Consider the following 16,473-nt stretch of genomic DNA (forward strand, 5'->3'; position numbering starts at 1 on the left):
CGGAAGGAGAGCAGGTGTCTGTCTTCTATAGCTACCTCTATAGAAGAGGAGCGAGTATGAACTGAGTTTTATATTTAGGGTTTCTATCACTTTAAGAGAGTTAACTTCACTCAGAGATCAGGAGAAAGATAAAGACAGGACCGGAGAGGAAGAAGAGCGGTTAGATTTAAAGTGATGTTTGATAAACTGCTCATTTAAAGCTTACATGCGATGTCATTATTGGATTTCATATTGTGAAACATCCTGCTAAACTTTGTCTTATTCAAATGTCACATGAAAATACCGTGTAGTTTTATACTGGGCAGTAAAAAAAGTTGCTTCATTACTGCAACTTTTACTGGACGAGTTTTTAACCTGTGTTTCTACTTAAGTAAAGAAAGTCTCTACTTTCTCTGGTCTTTTGATTATGTATTTCATGACCTTCCAAAACCTCCCATAGGTGACTTCAGTGAGCACTTGTGATCTTTGTGAAAGCATGTACTTATTATATTTATGTAAGTGTTTTATAGAAGGTGTTGACACCAGGACATTATGTAGTAAGTTTTGTTTCTACTGTAGTTAAAGTGTAAAAAAAACGTTTAACCAACAGCTCATGTGACAGTGAGCATTTTGTGGATTTATTGGCCCTGTTATATCACACAGATAAGACAGTCGTAAATGTAATGGCTCCCTTATCCTTGAACTGTGCATAGGATCCGCATAAGAGACAACAATCACTGTCACTCAAAATTTTAATCACCCGTCTAAAGTCATGATTCTTTCATGACGTTTATGAGACGCCATGAACCTTTTGTGTGTCTTATTTTTCACAGACATAAATCTGTTGGGCTCAGGTACAGCATGTTTTACCATGACCCTCACCAGGATTACCACAATGAGCTTATAGTGCAGACAGTGAGGTAAAAGGTGTGATATGGAGCTGCATGAGTGAAGAAGGCTGAGAGAGATTAGATTAAAATGCTTCAGTGGGTGGCTGTTGATACACTGTACAGGTACAGGCTGACGCCATGATTGCCAGTCATCAATACAATAATAAGCATACTGCCAAAATGACAACATGGTTTCTGATGATGAAAGCTCAAAACAAGAGTCAATAGCAGAATAAGGTGTTTGACACTGCAGGGAAGCTTTGTGAAGTGTTTGATGGGTGCATCCCACAAACTCTGCTGCTCAACTCACAAATGCATTTTCCTTATAGATGTGGCACCATTTAAAGGGAATAAACAGGCTTTTCACCTGTATAAGATTTATTGCCAAGAACACAAACAGGCACAGTTTGAAATTTGAACTGAATAAAACTTTCTTTCACAAAAATGCAGACTGCATCACAGAAACAACACGCACATTTTTGTCTTATGTTTTTATTCAGCGAGTAATTCACATTAACTGCTGCAACACTAGAGCTTTAACAAACAGTAACGTTTATTTCCTTTATTTTCCCACCGCCATGACCGCCGCTCTGTAACAAACACTGAGAAACTTCAGCAACAGTAAATCAAATTACAATGGTCAGGTAGCCACAGACTAGATCTATATCATGTTCCTGTCTCTTTGCATCTGCTGATTTCATTTAGTATTTTCTGACGTGCTCCAAAAAAGTCACGAGGCTTTGAGGTTTCTTGGCCTGGTTACTGGAAAATGGTGTGATACTTGATAGTATCTGATTATCCTTCACTGAGGGGACGTTGGTGATAGCTGAGATCTGGTATGGTTTCCTGTACTTTGATGGGGATTTGGAGGAAATCTTTCTGGACTTCTTTGGAAGATGGGGTAGTTTTGTGATTCCCATGACTTTCAGTTTAATCAGGGCTTCAGAAATTCCTGCCATGTTCCGGGCTTGGCAGCGATATTCACCAGCATCCTTGTATGATAACCCGTTCAGGCTGATAATCGACCAGCGGACCCCCACCCGTGGAGATTCCTGCATAACTGGAACAGAGAGAGTTGTACAATCTTAGCTCTCGGCACCCTACATTTAGCTTTTTGCTTTTAACTTAAAAGAGTACCTTACAAAGGAAGTCTTACAGGCCTGGGTACTCCTGAGTCCCTAACAAACCAGAGACCCAAAGAAACTTTGGAGTTACACATTAAAACAAGATGTAGTGAAAAACTTTAGGAATGAGCTTATAAAATCAAAAGTTTCACTTGATTAAAATTTGGCCCATCTCATGTTCAAAATTATTTTCTCATGCACCTCTGGGCTGTTTTCATTGTGCATTCCATGTGTAGCTCTCTCAATGGAAGTCCTGTTCTGGGTGCTTGCACTTGTGCTTCTGTGATGGATGAGTGGTGAGTAAGAAAATATTATGTCTGTGTGGCCAAAGTCTCCTGTACTTCTGATGCAGTCAATCCAGCTCACAATAGCCACATAGCTCAGCTCATTTCTAGTGAATATTCTCTTGCAAGTGCCTCCGAGGGTTACAACAGAGCCCAATCCTGTGAATCTGATCCAACTTTAGCTTTAGAAAACAGGAATTTTTCATTGTAGCCTGCTTGTTATGCTGTCGTATAGTATTTTATTGTTTATTTTATAGTTTATAACCTAGAAGCATAAGTTAAGGGAAAGACATTTTGTAATATTTACTTTATGTCTGTTTTTAGTTTTATGGGGAAAAAGATGTCAACCACTGGACTAACAACGAAGTAAAAAGCCCTGAACTTACTTCTGCCTCCAACATTCGTTGAAGTCGTTAGCTGTCAAAGAGTTATGGTAGTCATGTGACTGAACTTATGATAAATCCTGCTGAAGTAAAATAGCATAAACTGCATGAAACATGAAAACTATATTCATATGTGATGGAGTTACTGATAAATCATGTGAAAATACAACATAGAAAAGGAGAAAATGAAATGATGTGATTTTAATGAAGTAACCTCCTCCTTAGTTAAAGTAGGTGAAAACTCAGAGAGAGAGAGAGAGAGAGAGGCTGGACATTGGTTGACTGCATATCAACAATGACTGGAGAGAGAAAGAGAGGGAGGAGGGAGAAGGGGAGAAACTATATAACAACCCCATGCAGACAGAGTAAGTTGTCCTTCCTCTAGTTCTTGCGATGTTCAAGAAACACGGCCTGAAGATCTGGCCCTGGGAGTCCACAGATTAAATTAAACAGTACTTTTCACACTAAGGAGATACTAGTGTCAGGCTGATCCATGCTCCAGTCCAATTCTCCTACCCACATTTCCTTGACCTCAGTGATGTTTTTATTGAAGTCAAGAAAAAGAGGTTAGAAATAGGAGTCGGGAGACAGGGGAGACTTTGAGGCACACCCTCGGGCCAGTCGGAAAGGTGATTGGGGCAGAGAGGAAACATCTGGAAACACAGCTGGAACTCATCAGGAAAGCAAGACAAGAGAAGCAAAACTAAACACAGCGCACCTGAGACCAAAGACTGATAATCTGTGTTTGGACTTTTTTAGCTTTTTCAAAGGATGTAGACTGATGCACTAAGCTAACAAACAAAGAAAAAAACAACACTTACATGTCCAGACATAATCAGTGTTGGTCAAGTTACTTGAAAAAACTAATCAGTAACTAATTACTGATTACTTCCCCCAAAAAAGTAATCCCGTTACTTTACTGATTACTTATTTTCAAAAGTAATTAGTTACTTAGTTACTTTTTAAAAACACGATTTACAACCTGAAGAGGTGATAAAGCGATAGATCTTTCAGCCCAATTCTACTTTTTCTGCATAATCCATCATACAAAATGTAATCAAATGGAAAAGTCTCTTTTTAAAACTTGTTTTATTAGTTTTAATCTTTTAACTTTATGCATCAAGCAAAAATTTAATTATATGCAACATTCTCTGACTGGAAGAAATTAGTTTAACATTTAAACCTATTTTCTGCACATTCCAGCACATAAAATAAAATATTTTTGTGTTTACACTCAGTCTTTCAAATAGATGCAAGTAAAACACAGCAGAAAATAAATAAAGTCAAAGACTCAGCGGTCCTGTTGCTCTATTTTCACCTGTAAAGCAGGAGTGGGGAGGCGGAGGTTTACCCTGGTGCAGGTGTGCCGCGGTCAGTGGAAGAATCCGCGAGTTTCTCTGTGAGTTTCCCATTACGTCGTAGCTACTCGGTGCTTGTTGGAAGTTTAGGGGTTTTTTCGCTGTAAAAAGAAGTTTTCTTCCCACGCACAGCGGACACTCATGTTTTTGTCACTTTTTATGGAGTCAAACTCGTGAGACATTCTCGCAAAGAAATCACGGTTTTAGTAACGCAGTAACGCAGTGTTCCTACGGGAAAGTAACGATAATCTAATTACCGATTTTGCAATAGTAATCCCTTACTTTACTCGTTACTTGAAAAAGTAATCGGATTACAGTAACGCATTACTGTAACGTGTTACTGCCCATCTCTGGTCACCACACCCACGGTGTGTGTGTGCAAGTGTTGGGGTCCGACGTCACAGTGTTTACAGTATTTCAAAAACTTTATCTGTTTGTCAGTGTCAGTGAGTTTTTGGATGTCTATGTTATGAGACAGGGAGTGCTTTCATGGCTTTCATCTGGGGTCCTAAGATCCACAAAAATATTTTAATTAAAACAGGCTAGTAACATCTTGTAACATGTTTTTTGACTAAATTCATCATGATATCTAGTACTCATTACAACTATGAGGAGAGCCAAAAACTACGTAGGTTCAAATATTTGATAAATATGAATTTAAAAAGTCCAAACACAGAAACTCTGAGTCAGACTATGACAGCTCTGCTCTCAGCTTTATGATAATAATGTACATTGTGCACATCTTCCTATTAAAACAGGGACTTTTGCTTTTATGAGTTAACTGATCTGCATATCAGGTGGTGCTGCAGAGTAAACTCCATTGCTACTTCTACTATTACTTTTGATATTATTAGTGGTAGTAATCATAATATTTCCAGTGCTGTAGTAAAGTAGTGTACAAGATTACTTTCTGCAGTGAATAAATAAAAAAGTAATAAAGGCCATAATATTGACATTTTAAATTCATCAGTAATGATCCACTTAAAATTCCCAATCTTTAAATTTAGTGCATCGCAGTACTGAGTCTCGCATGCATTAATGTCCTCTGACACCGGTATTAACTGTCAGTTGTTCAAAACTATTGCAACCATGGAGTTAGGGAACCAAGGGATAAAAACTGGTCAGAACAATGAAACAGCCTACCTACAGAAACTGAAGTGTTCACTACACTTCAGTTCTAAATACTTTAAATACCTTCTCTGTTATGGACGCAAATACAGATACAGTACTTTAAGTAGTAAGAGAATCTGAAGCACTGTATGAAATAAAAATGTTTATTAGAAGCGACAAAGCACCTGCACTTACAACTCTCCAAAATCCTAGGCAGCTGTTCAGAGTTGTCAAGGTTGTCTTGTTGGCAACAATCTGTACAGAAAAACAAATCACAGCATGACTCAACTAATTCTCAAATGTTAGTGACATTACTTGACACCCGAGACAGCTTACTTGTGTAGGTTGAAGTTTTAATCCAAGTCAGTGTTGGCGTTGGGTAGCCAGTGGCGTCACAACGTAGGATTACATTGCTGCCCATTGGGGAAATTACCCTGGTGGCCGCAGGCTGGACTGAAGGCCTCATACAGCGGGACAGCTCAGCTTGGGTCTGCAGCAACTCTGACTGACTCAGAGACTTACTGCACATCAGCAACTGGTCCATAAGAACTACAGTACTCCCCAGGGTCATGGACAAAGACATCAGCATGGAGATCTGGCAGTCACACAACCAGGGATTGTCATGGAGACCTGGGTATCCAAGACAGTTTAACTTATTCACATTTAATGTCATTTGTTATTGTTTATTTAACCTTCATTTAACCAGGTTAGTCCTACTGAGATCAAGCGAAACCTGGTCTTCAACCGTGCCCTAGGTTGTACTAAGGGCAATTGGCCCGTTGATCTCAATGCTCTACTAGGAGTGTACAAGCTGAGAAGTTCAACAAGATAGCTGGGAGCAATGTTATTTATAATTTTAAAGGTAAGTAATAGTATTTTAAAATCAATACGGTATTTGATGGGAAGCCAATGCAGGTCAGCGAGGATAGGGGTGATAGAATCAAACCTGCCAGTTCCAGTTAAGAGGCGTGCCGCCGCATTTTGAACAAGCTGCAGCCTGCGGAGAAGGGTAGATTGGAGGCCAAAATAGAGAGAGTTACAGTAGTTTAATCTAGAGGTAATAAAGGCATAGATACGTTTCTCAAGATCCTTACAAGGCATGTAAGGCTTGGCCTTGGCAATTTGGTGTAATTGGTAAAAGCTAGATTTAACTACAGCGGAGGCTTGTTTATCGAGTTTAAAAGAACTGTCCAAGAGAACACCCAGGTCGCTTGCAGTGACAGAAAGAAAGGTAGCAAACAGCCCAAGTGAGCCTGTTAGTTGGCCCCTAGGAATATGGCTGTCGAAAAATACAATTTCCATTTTCTTGTCATTTAAAAGGAGTGCGAGCAATCCTTAACTTCTCTCTTACAATCAAAGATCAGTGTAATGACGGTAAGACATCCTCAGTCAGATGAAAGTAAATTTGAATATCATCTGCGTAACAGTGAAAGGAAATTTGATATTTTTCAAAGATGCGACCTAGAGGTAACAAATACAAAGAAAACAACATAGGGCCCAACACAGACCCTTGGGGCACACCACAGGAAAAGGGGGCAACAGAGGAAGAGTAACTTCCCATCGTAGCAGCGACGGACCTTTCAGGAAGGTACGTCCAACTTCAGAAAGGTAACCAACTAAGAGCACTACCCTTAATGCCTACCATGTGCTCTAGCCTCGTTAAAAGGATATTGTGGTCCACTAAATCAAACGCTGAGGACAAATCAAATAAAACTAAAACCGCTGAGCGCCCTGAATCAGCAATTAAAAGGAGGTCATTGAAGACTCTTAACAATGCCGTTTCCATACTATGACGTGTTTGAACCCAGACTGGAATTTATCAGTGATGCTATTCACATCTAGATAGGCCTGTAGTTGCAAAAGCACAATTTTCTCTAGAATTTTAGCCAAAAAGGGAAGTTTGGAAATCGGCCTATAGTTTGCAGGGTCATTTTGGTCAAGGCTACTTTTTTTTAAGAACAGGCTGTACTACCACATGTAGTATGTTACAAGAGTAAGTTTGATGTTGTTCTGACTGTAATTTATTCCAAGCATTTATTGCCAGAAATCTGCATGCTTCCCAATTCAGTCGGTATTCTGGGGACTACAAGATGTTTCCAAGAGTAGTTTTATAAATATTGAATAATAATGGGCGCTCTTTTTTACTTACAATACTTGAATGACTCCTCTATCTGTACAACTGCCTGTGAGATCATTTGCAAACCACTCAAGTGCTGGTTGAGAAAAAACAATGGTTGATAAGCCAGTATCAAATAAACAACACTGCTTCTTATCAAGAGTTTCGGTTGTATCATTTATGACCTTGCGCAGTAGCAGTACAGCAACAGCAGCAGTACTGTGATTTTTTATGGAAACCTGACTAAAAGGAGACAAGATGGCGTTAATGGCCAGAAAATCTTTAATCTTATTACTGACCCGAGATTCAAGCACTTTACCTGAACTGAGAGTTTAGAGATCCATCTATAATTATTTAAAATACTAGGTTCACTTTTCTTTTAATAGAGGAGCAACAATGGCAGATTTGCAATCCGAAAGAACTTTATTTGTAACCAAGTAGGTTGAAAATGTGACACAGTGGTCCAATTATAGTTTCAGCTGCTAGTTTTAGGAGAGCTGGTTTTCAAGGATTAAGTTCTTTTAGCCCTCATAACCTCTGTTGTTGTAAAGGGAGTCAAATTAAAAACCTGGGTACTGCTACTGCTTCTTTCAGTCGAATTGTCAGAATTAAATAAAATAAAAAAACAGAAAAAAAATTATTAAAGAAGTATACTAGATGGAAAATTAACTAGATTATGACAAGATAATAAAAACTTTATGGCCATCCAGAATTTCTTTGGATTTTTAAGGCACTATGTTGCAGAAAAATAAAATTCAAGTAAAAGTACATTTGTTGTGGGCAGTCTATCCTTTCACTGGTACCACGCGTTCGTAAAACTATCCCTTAATGTGCATTTCACTCACTTTTTTGACTTAATGATGACCACAACTAATAGATATCAACTGCACAATAAAAGATTATGTCTTACTATTGCTCCAAAACATACTGTACCCAAAATTCTTCTTTCCACTTGCCCTTCACTTTGTCCTGGAAGAGGAAACCAAAGATCCAGCAGCTCAGCTGGTAATATAGTCAACCTATTGATAGAAAAGGAAAAGAGAACTGAAAACTTGAGCAAATCTGTTGAAGATTTTGTGAAATTGGACCAACCTGTTGCTGGACAGATCCAGATATGTGATGTTAGGAAGGAAGAGAGCAGCATGGGCTGGAAGACTGGACAAACGATTGTTATGTAGACCCAGAGTCTGGAGACGGGGCATGTCTCTGAGTCCCTCCCAGGGAAAGGATGTTAGGAGGTTCCCATCAAGACGGAGCTCTCGCAGGGCTTTCAGGTTGACAAAGCTGCTTGGGTGGATCAGAGTTATTGAGTTATAAGTTAGCCATAAGAACCGCAGCTCTGACAGGTTGTAGAAGGCTGCCCTGGACACCTTGGAGATCGGCGTCTTTTCTAGACGAAGTTTGACCGTGTCAGCTGGGACACTAATGGGAACAGCTGTGATTCCAGGGTCACTGCACTGGACCAACCTGATGAGTTAAAAACAGGAGTAAAGTCTAAATGAATAAATCGTATACAAACAGGCAGATAAAACATTATGATCTGTAGTGACAGTAGGGAACAAGTTAAGGCTTGAGAGGTGGAGGTGTGCACAGGAAGAAGCACGACAAAAAGCAAGTCAAGTGCAAGTGTGAATGAGAGCGAGGTGGAATAGAGGTAATGGACTGGTTCTTATATAGCTCTTTTCTACTCAAAGCACTCATAGCACTCATTCATCCATTCACACCTATTCATTCAAGCACGTTTTTCTATGCTTTTTCTATTTAAGTGCTTTCTGTCACGGCACTGGATCGGTGTCCCAGTGTTTGTGTTTTTGGTTTACTGTTCTTTGATTATTGTTATTCATGGTTTTGATTATCTTTTGTCTTAGGTTCTTCGTGATCGTACTTCTCTCTCCCTCAGTGTATAGTCTCTATCTCCATGTTTTCTCGGAGCCTTTCCTGTGTTCCTCGCTTCATGTCGAGTCACCCTTGTCTCTGTGTTCATTCATCTCCTGTGTCTCCCCTGTCAGTCGTGTCTCCTTGTGAAGTCCGTGTCTCTGTGCCTGTCCTATGTTTCCTGTTTTACTTTGACAGTCTCGTGTCCTGTCTTCAGTGTTTTCAGTTTTGCTTCCTCCCCATCTTATTATGTCAGATTAGTCCCAGCTGTGTTTCCCTCCTGTTTCCCATTCCCTCATTATTCCCTGGTGTATTTAAGGCCTGGGTTTCCTCTGTCCATTGTCGTGTCATTATACCTCACATTGCTGTGTGTTCCCCTTCTTGCTCCTGGTAAGTCCTAGTTCTCTGTTTCTGGCTTAGTTTCGTAGTTTTGAGTTCCGTGTTTCTAGTTTCTAGTTTTCTTAGTTCTTTTTTGGAGATCTTGATTCAGCAATAAAGCTGCCTCCCTTGGTTTATTCCTTTGTTTTTGAGTCCTGCATTTGGGTCCTATTCTGCCTGCCACACCACACTAGCCATCACAGAATGATGCAACACTGATCTAGTTAAACTTTTTAGCCCTGTGGCTACGAAATTAGTAACAATGTAACAGACTTTAGGTCCACTCCTAATAAGTCTTTGTTTTCTCCGTCTCTCCCAGTCACAAGACCTTTTAATCAACAGCAATTCTGACTTATGGACTCAAATCTGCAATAACACTTTCAACTGCATCAAAAACACAAACTTACAACTCATGGCACACTGCACAGGTGACAGATTACACAAAGTACGATTTACTGAATTAAACAAATTTACATTCTACTCTCAAAACATCCCTGATACTTACTTGCATGCCATTTGGCACTGCACCCCAGTTAGACACTTTTAAATTCAAATCATCTCACATGTATCTTAGGTGACTTAACTATGCAATTGCAAGGTTAATACACTTTTGTTCCATTTACACCTCTAATTATCACCAAGAAGGTCATCCTCGTAAACTGTAAGTAAAATAACTTTATAACAATAAAGCAATGGAAAAATCTCCTAACAGACTATTTATATCTCTAAAAGCTTGAATTCAGGAGACAGACAGATTAGGCTTAAAACGTTCCTTTTTGTACATAGTCAGAGCCAGAACAGATGACCCTGAATCCTCCTTTAGTTATGCTGCAATAGCCCTAGGCTACTGCCATCTTCCAATGATGCGCTGTTTCTTCCTCACTCACTTTTTTCACTCATTATGTGTTTATACACCAATTTGAATTTAATCATAAGTTATTATTCATCTCTGGCTCTCCACAGTATGTCTTCTTCCCCTCATCCCAACAGGTCATAGCAGATGGCCCCGCCCCTCCCTGAGCCTGGTTCTCCCACAGGTTTCTTATTGTTGAAAGGGAGAGTTTCCTCATTTTTCAATCTAATTGTTGGGGTTTTGTCTTTATTATTGTAGGACTTTTACCCTACAATATAAAGTGGTTTGCGTGATTGTTATTGTGATTTGACGCGATATAAATAAAGTATTAAAGTATTTGTACTTCATTACTTCCTACGACTGCTGCTAAATATAGCAAGTCATAGTCCTAGTATATAAAAACAAGTATTGAAGCCAAAGATTTAAAACACAAGCACACAAAACCACGAGCTGTGCTTGTTGTGCCCTTGCAATCAGGCTTCTCTGATAAAACAGCACAATGCATGCAATTAAGAAAGTTGAGCAGATATTCTTTTACTTCTAGCAATCAGACTAATTTAGCAAGCTAGCATTAAGCTTAAACCCACAAGATAAAACTGCAGTTGAACTCAAACCTCTGCAGGACTCACACGGGATGCAAGCAACTATGTCACACGGTGAAACTGAAGAAAGAAAATGAAAGCTTGAAATACTAAAGTAATGAAATACTGAAGTAGAGTTGCTCCTGATGCTAACACAACAGCCTGGCAGGTGCAGTAGATGTGGCAAGTTAGGAAAAAGAACTATTGTTAATGTGCGATCATCTCTAGAACTGCAAGGGATTTCACAGATATTCACAGATGTTCAAGAGAGTGAATATCTGAAGAAGAATTGCTAACAGGTGACAATGAGGCTCAGAGTCGACTTTGGCCAGGGGTGGAGAAATCTGGGCAAATGAGCAAGAAGGCATACGAAGCAAGAGCCTTTACTGATGGCAAAGAACTAAAGACCTAAAATATAAATGGTATATTCTATAAATCAAGGACAATCAGTATAAAAGAACACTATTCGTAAACAGTTGACTGGAATAATAACTGATTTCATTATATAGTAATTGTTCTGCTGCACTTATTTTACTATTTTACTATTTTAAATGCAACTTTTTCAAATTAATTTGTTTAACATATGTTCCTTTTTAGGAAATACTTTCAGAATATACCATAAAATGGGTCATACGTAACAAATATGTAAAATATACCATTAAGTATAAGCAAAATCAATTAAAAACAACATCATTTAACCTCCCTACGCCATTTGGTATACATGAGGCTTGTTACTGTCATTGGTGACATCCTGCTCTGTGATATATTCCATATTTATCAAGGCTTCCAACTCAAAGGTTCGTTTTCTTTACATATTAGCAATTATTGATAATGTTACTTCGATAACAATATGCAGCCGTCATGAGATTTCTGCTATGTGAAGAACCGATCTGCTTACCGTTAATCATTACAGTTTTATTAAGTTTTATTATCCTTATGTCAGTTTCAGTGTTCTCAATTAATACCAGACGTATTAGGAATCTGCTAAAAAGAAAGGCTCCGTTTCTTATTGCCAATACAAAAGTGCTGACTGTTGAATATTATTCAGGAAACCCGTGCATGTTCAGAAGATGCTTCATTTTGGAGAAATCGATGGGGAAATGATATTTGTTGTTCTTTTGGTGCAAAATGATCAGCAGGTGTCGCTATTTTAAAAGGAAAATATTAACACTCAATGATAACCCTTACTTATCTTCCTATGTTGCCCAGTTTTATCAAAAGATGTATTCTTGATGTAACAAACACCCAGTGCAGAACATTTCTTAGGGAAATTACAACATAATAACAGGTAAACTCACAAGGAATTTAAAGAAACATGCAACACGAAAGCCTGCCTGAAATAACCGATTCCATAAGAAACCCTAAGACAACAAATCACCAGGCAATGACAGATTAACAGGAGAAGTTTACAAAACATTCATCACGGCTCCTTTTCTGCTTGCTATGTTTCAAGAATCAACTGATAAACAAGGAACTTCCAACATCATCACAACAAAGAGTGATTACACATATTACAAAACTGAATAACTGGAAGATTTCACATTTGATCCATCGGTCCATAATACCTTCTTCCAGTCTTCATCAGTCCAGTGTTGGTGTTGCATGGTACAGGCAAGCCTCTTTGTCTTGCCTGGCTTTCTCGCTGCAACTCATCCTGTCAACCCTGCAGCTTGAAGTCTTCTCTTCACAGCTGAAACAGACTTTCTTACTACGAGCACTGTTAAGCTGCTTGAAGCTGTTGTCCTGTGAGCCGCCATCACATGACCTGATTCAGTCGTGTCTCTGGGTCTGTCAGACTCTTCCTGTCACAGTTTGTTTCATAGTGCAGAAGGAAACTGGACTCACTGACACCTTGACTTTCTGTGCAGTCTCTCTGTAGGACAGACCTACATTTATAAGAGTTATGATGGTCCGTCTCTCTTCCATTGTTAATTGCCTTTTTCTCACCAAGGTTACCCCATTTCAGTTTGGGGTAACCTTAGCTTTTTTTAACCTCTGGCAGTTCACCACTTACCTTTGTGCCATTTCAAGCTGTTCATTGGACTTGAACAACTTGGACTCCAATAAAAGTCTTTGGCTTTGAATGAAGTTGGTTTGGAAACATATTCAGCGATGCTTCATCTCCTGCTTTGCGTTTCTGTAGGCGCCCCGTGCTAGCAGTGTCCAAGCATTTTATTTCCCCTTTTCATACCGCGCCCCCCCTGCAGTGGCTCTGCAACCCCCCTAGGGGGCGGACCCCACACTTTGGGAAGGTCTGCCTTAACCAATGACATCTATTTGTGCAGGTGAAGAAGGCTTTCTGTGGGTGTTGCATCTTCACCAAACAAAAATGGAATCACTGAGCCACACACGGGGAACATACTTGCTTCTCGTTTACTGAACCTTTTGTAGTCACATGTTCACAACATCACAGTGTCCGTCTACTTCCTACATCAAATCAAATCAATTTATTTATACAGCACTTTTCACAGGATAAAAACCACAAAGTGCCTCACAGAAATACATAAAATACATTAATAATAAAACACACAGCACAAATCTAATTAAAAGCCAATCTAAATAAATGAGTCTTAAGCTGCTTTTTAAAAGAATAAATACAATCAAGGCAACGTAATGATGGGAGAGCATTCCACAACCTGGGGGCCACCGCTCTAAAAGATCTATCACCTCTGGTTTTAAAATATGTTCGAGGGACTACCAACAGCCTTTGATTAGAAGATCTCAGGCTGCGAGAGGGAGCGTGGGGTTCTAAAAGATCAGAAATGTAAGCAGGGGCGTCACAATTCAAAGCTTTAAAAGTCAAGACTTTCATGATATATCACAGATGAGATGACAAGATAAAAAACAATATACTGAAGCAGTCGACAAAAACACGGAGCACGAACAGCAGCCAAGCCGAACACAGGCGCCATGTTCATCATGTACATGACGCTCTTCTGTCTTCTTACATGACATTTACTTAACACAGCACCAATACCACCTCTCCTGGCCTTGCTGGTATAACAACACAAAATGCCCTTTCTCACACCCATCCCACTCCGTGTGCTTTTCCAGAGCAATAAACATGAACTAACAATGCCTGTACCTGGAAATAATAACTGTTATGCATACCCATACACGTATACATATATTTATATAAGCAAATGCTTCGTTACAATATCACATCTCCTCCCCCCTTAAGTCAACGACTCCTACTTGTCTACAAACAAATGCTTGTACTGAAAAATGCTTAACAAGGAATTAACACATAACTATGGTAACCATACAACTGTACATATGTTTCTTTTTTTAATGCTAACTAGGAAGATACGTCCTTCCTCTGAGATCAGACTGCATTGTTTGCTCTATTCCTGGAAGATCTCATTCTATCTAACAAAGTCCATTAGAGTCTCTGGTGGACGTCTCTCTCTCTGGGAACGTTGCAACACTGGTGCCACTGAGGAGTCTCCGGAGCATATGGTAGCTCCTGGGGCTCCGATGATGGTTGTGGTGTGGTGCCCACCCCTGATGGCAAGCAGCACTCAGGAATGGCTTCCATGTCATGTAATGGCTCCACCTCCCTGTCCGGTGCACTAGGAACAGTGTCTGCAACTCTTGCTCTCGCCTGATCCACACGTTGCTTCACAGTTTGACCCGATTCGATTGCAACGATGTAAGACCATCGAGGGAGAGATCATCAAGGCCAGTCGATGATCTCACAGTGACTGCTGGAATCCACTTCGGACCATAGGAGTAGTTTCTGATGAACACCTTGTCCCCTGGTGTGAACTTCTCAGTCTTTTCTAGATGTCATGATTCTCTTTCTGTTTGTGCTGCGTTTTTGTTTTCACATCAGGCATGAGCAGTGTTGGAGAGTAATGGAATACATGTACCGCCGTTACATATTTAAAATACAAGATATGAGTAACTGTATTCCGTTACAGTTACCGTTTAAAAAGGTGGTATTTAGAATGCAGTTACTTTGTTGAAATGAATGGATTACACGGCGGTCTTTTCCTGTTTCATAAGGATATGAACTCCATATTTTTGGTTTCCATGCTGGTGGAAACCCAAACAAAACACGCATTAAGAGGCTCTCATGTCTGTGTTTCAATCTCGCAGCCCATGTCACCTCTACTTGCAGCCTTCATAATGACGTAAAGAAATATTTAAAAAAATTATTCACAAAATGATTTAATATGAAGGCAATAGGCAGAGTGTTACAGGCATCGCCCTAAAGCATGTAGCCTGATGAGCAGTGTAGTCCGTGCTGCAGGGAGACTGGACTGCCATACCCGTTACGGAATACGTTACAAAATACATTTTGGGGCATGTAATCTGTAATCTGTAATAGATTACATTTTAAAAGTAACCTTCCCAACACTGGCAGTATCTAATGTTATAAAACAGCACTGTTGTTCAGCACTTATACTATTGGCACTACTGATACTCGGTTGTCACAAGAGTACTGCAATGTGATGCCACATACTAACAAAATGAGCAGTGATCATTGAGAAACAGATTACATACACATAGAAACACAGAAATGAAATCTGAGCCTCACTTAACCTGAGTTCTGCTATTCCACTTTTCCCATCATGGCAGGAACATAAGGATGGACAGGAATGGGCCGCTAACAGAAGCGACTGCAAAATGTGAAAAAGTACCAGCAGATGCATCCTTTGTCAAATTAACCTTACAAAAAGACGGCCTTTTGTATATCCATGTTAGTAGCCCTATCTCTCTGATGTTGTTTCCAAGGTGCAGAGTGAAAAGGAATCCCAGATTAGCTGGGATTACGCTGCTTACGAGTGACATGTAATCCCACACTTCAATCAGAATAACACATTAAAACATCGGGGCCAGCCTAAGGCTTTTTGAACCTTGTGGGGGGTCCGCCTGTGCACCGCCTCCTAATAGTTTTGTACATCACATCGCAGCATAAGCATTAAACAGTCCTGCTAATGTTTTCACACACACCATGCTGGGGATGGAGGTGGTTGAGAGGAAGAGGAGTGAAGGGGCACTGAAGTATTGTGGTTAGCACAGGACGGTCAACATCAGCTGGAGCCTTTGGAGTTTCCTCCCACAGTCTAATGTTAGGTTAACTGGTTGAGTCCATATCATTATAAGCAAGGTAATACTAGTGCAGACATGTTAATTAAATCAAAATAACATTACCAATTACACGGAAAATGACACCCGTGACAGCACTTTATTGTATCAGTGAATTAACGGAAACACCATTTTTACTTGTTTTACTGTCCCATAAATGCACATCACCTCAAAACTTTAAAACTGTACTGCTACATTACAAAGTAGCACAAAGCAACATACAAAGCATGTCACATAACTCAGCAGAAGCACACTGAGACACCACATACAAGCACAGGGCTCCTCTCTGAAGGTGATGCAAAATGATGCACATCCACACCGGTATTTAATGGGTTCTACTTTAGACTCAGATTTAGTTTAATCATGCTGATAAACTAAATGAACGCGAGTGATCACATACCTGAGGAAGTCTGATTATGAAATCATTACATAAAATAAAAAGGTTTTG

At 39.7% G+C, this 16,473-nt stretch overlaps 1 protein-coding gene across 4 annotated transcripts; it reads right to left on the reverse strand.

Moving 5' to 3' along the window:
• Positions 1-1,345: 1,345 nt before the first annotated feature.
• lrit3b (leucine-rich repeat, immunoglobulin-like and transmembrane domains 3b) lies at positions 1,346-15,729 on the reverse strand. Of its 4 annotated transcripts, XM_005938701.3 has the most exons (7): positions 15,480-15,729; positions 8,337-8,711; positions 8,178-8,263; positions 5,465-5,758; positions 5,324-5,383; positions 2,007-2,047; positions 1,824-1,929 (listed from the first exon to the last, which is right to left on the reverse strand). In XM_005938701.3, the coding sequence occupies exons 1-6, from the start codon at positions 15,587-15,589 to the stop codon at positions 2,022-2,024; spliced, it is 951 nt and encodes a 316-aa protein (XP_005938763.1). In that variant the 5' UTR covers positions 15,590-15,729; the 3' UTR covers positions 1,824-1,929; positions 2,007-2,021. The 4 variants fall into 4 exon arrangements, with proteins under 4 accessions (XP_014194356.1, XP_014194357.1, XP_005938762.1 ...); XM_014338870.2 differs by lacking the exon at positions 2,007-2,047 and having other exon boundaries at positions 1,346-1,929; positions 15,480-15,723; XM_014338871.2 differs by lacking the exons at positions 2,007-2,047; positions 15,480-15,729 and adding an exon at positions 12,497-12,983 and having other exon boundaries at positions 1,346-1,929.
• Between the last annotated feature and the right edge of the window lie 744 nt (positions 15,730-16,473).

The sequence above is a fragment of the Haplochromis burtoni genome, unplaced genomic scaffold (genome assembly GCF_018398535.1).
Source record: "Haplochromis burtoni strain Fernald_Lab_line unplaced genomic scaffold, NCSU_Asbu1 Contig_251, whole genome shotgun sequence".
Taxonomy (NCBI): Eukaryota; Metazoa; Chordata; class Actinopteri; order Cichliformes; family Cichlidae; genus Haplochromis; species Haplochromis burtoni.

What these genes read in the sequence shown, in the direction of transcription:
- lrit3b (XM_014338870.2), bottom strand. Translation starts at nt 15,589, where the DNA reads ATGCATCTGCTGGTACTTTTTCACATTTTGCAGTCGCTTCTGTTAGCG. An exon ending in AGTGGAATAGCAGAACTCAG is followed by an intron (nt 8,712 to 15,479) that starts GTTAAGTGAGGC and finishes TTAACTCATCAG; the next exon opens with GTTGGTCCAGTGCAGTGACC. An exon ending in TAAAACTTCAACCTACACAA is followed by an intron (nt 5,384 to 5,464) that starts GTAAGCTGTCTC and finishes TTTTCTGTACAG; the next exon opens with ATTGTTGCCAACAAGACAAC.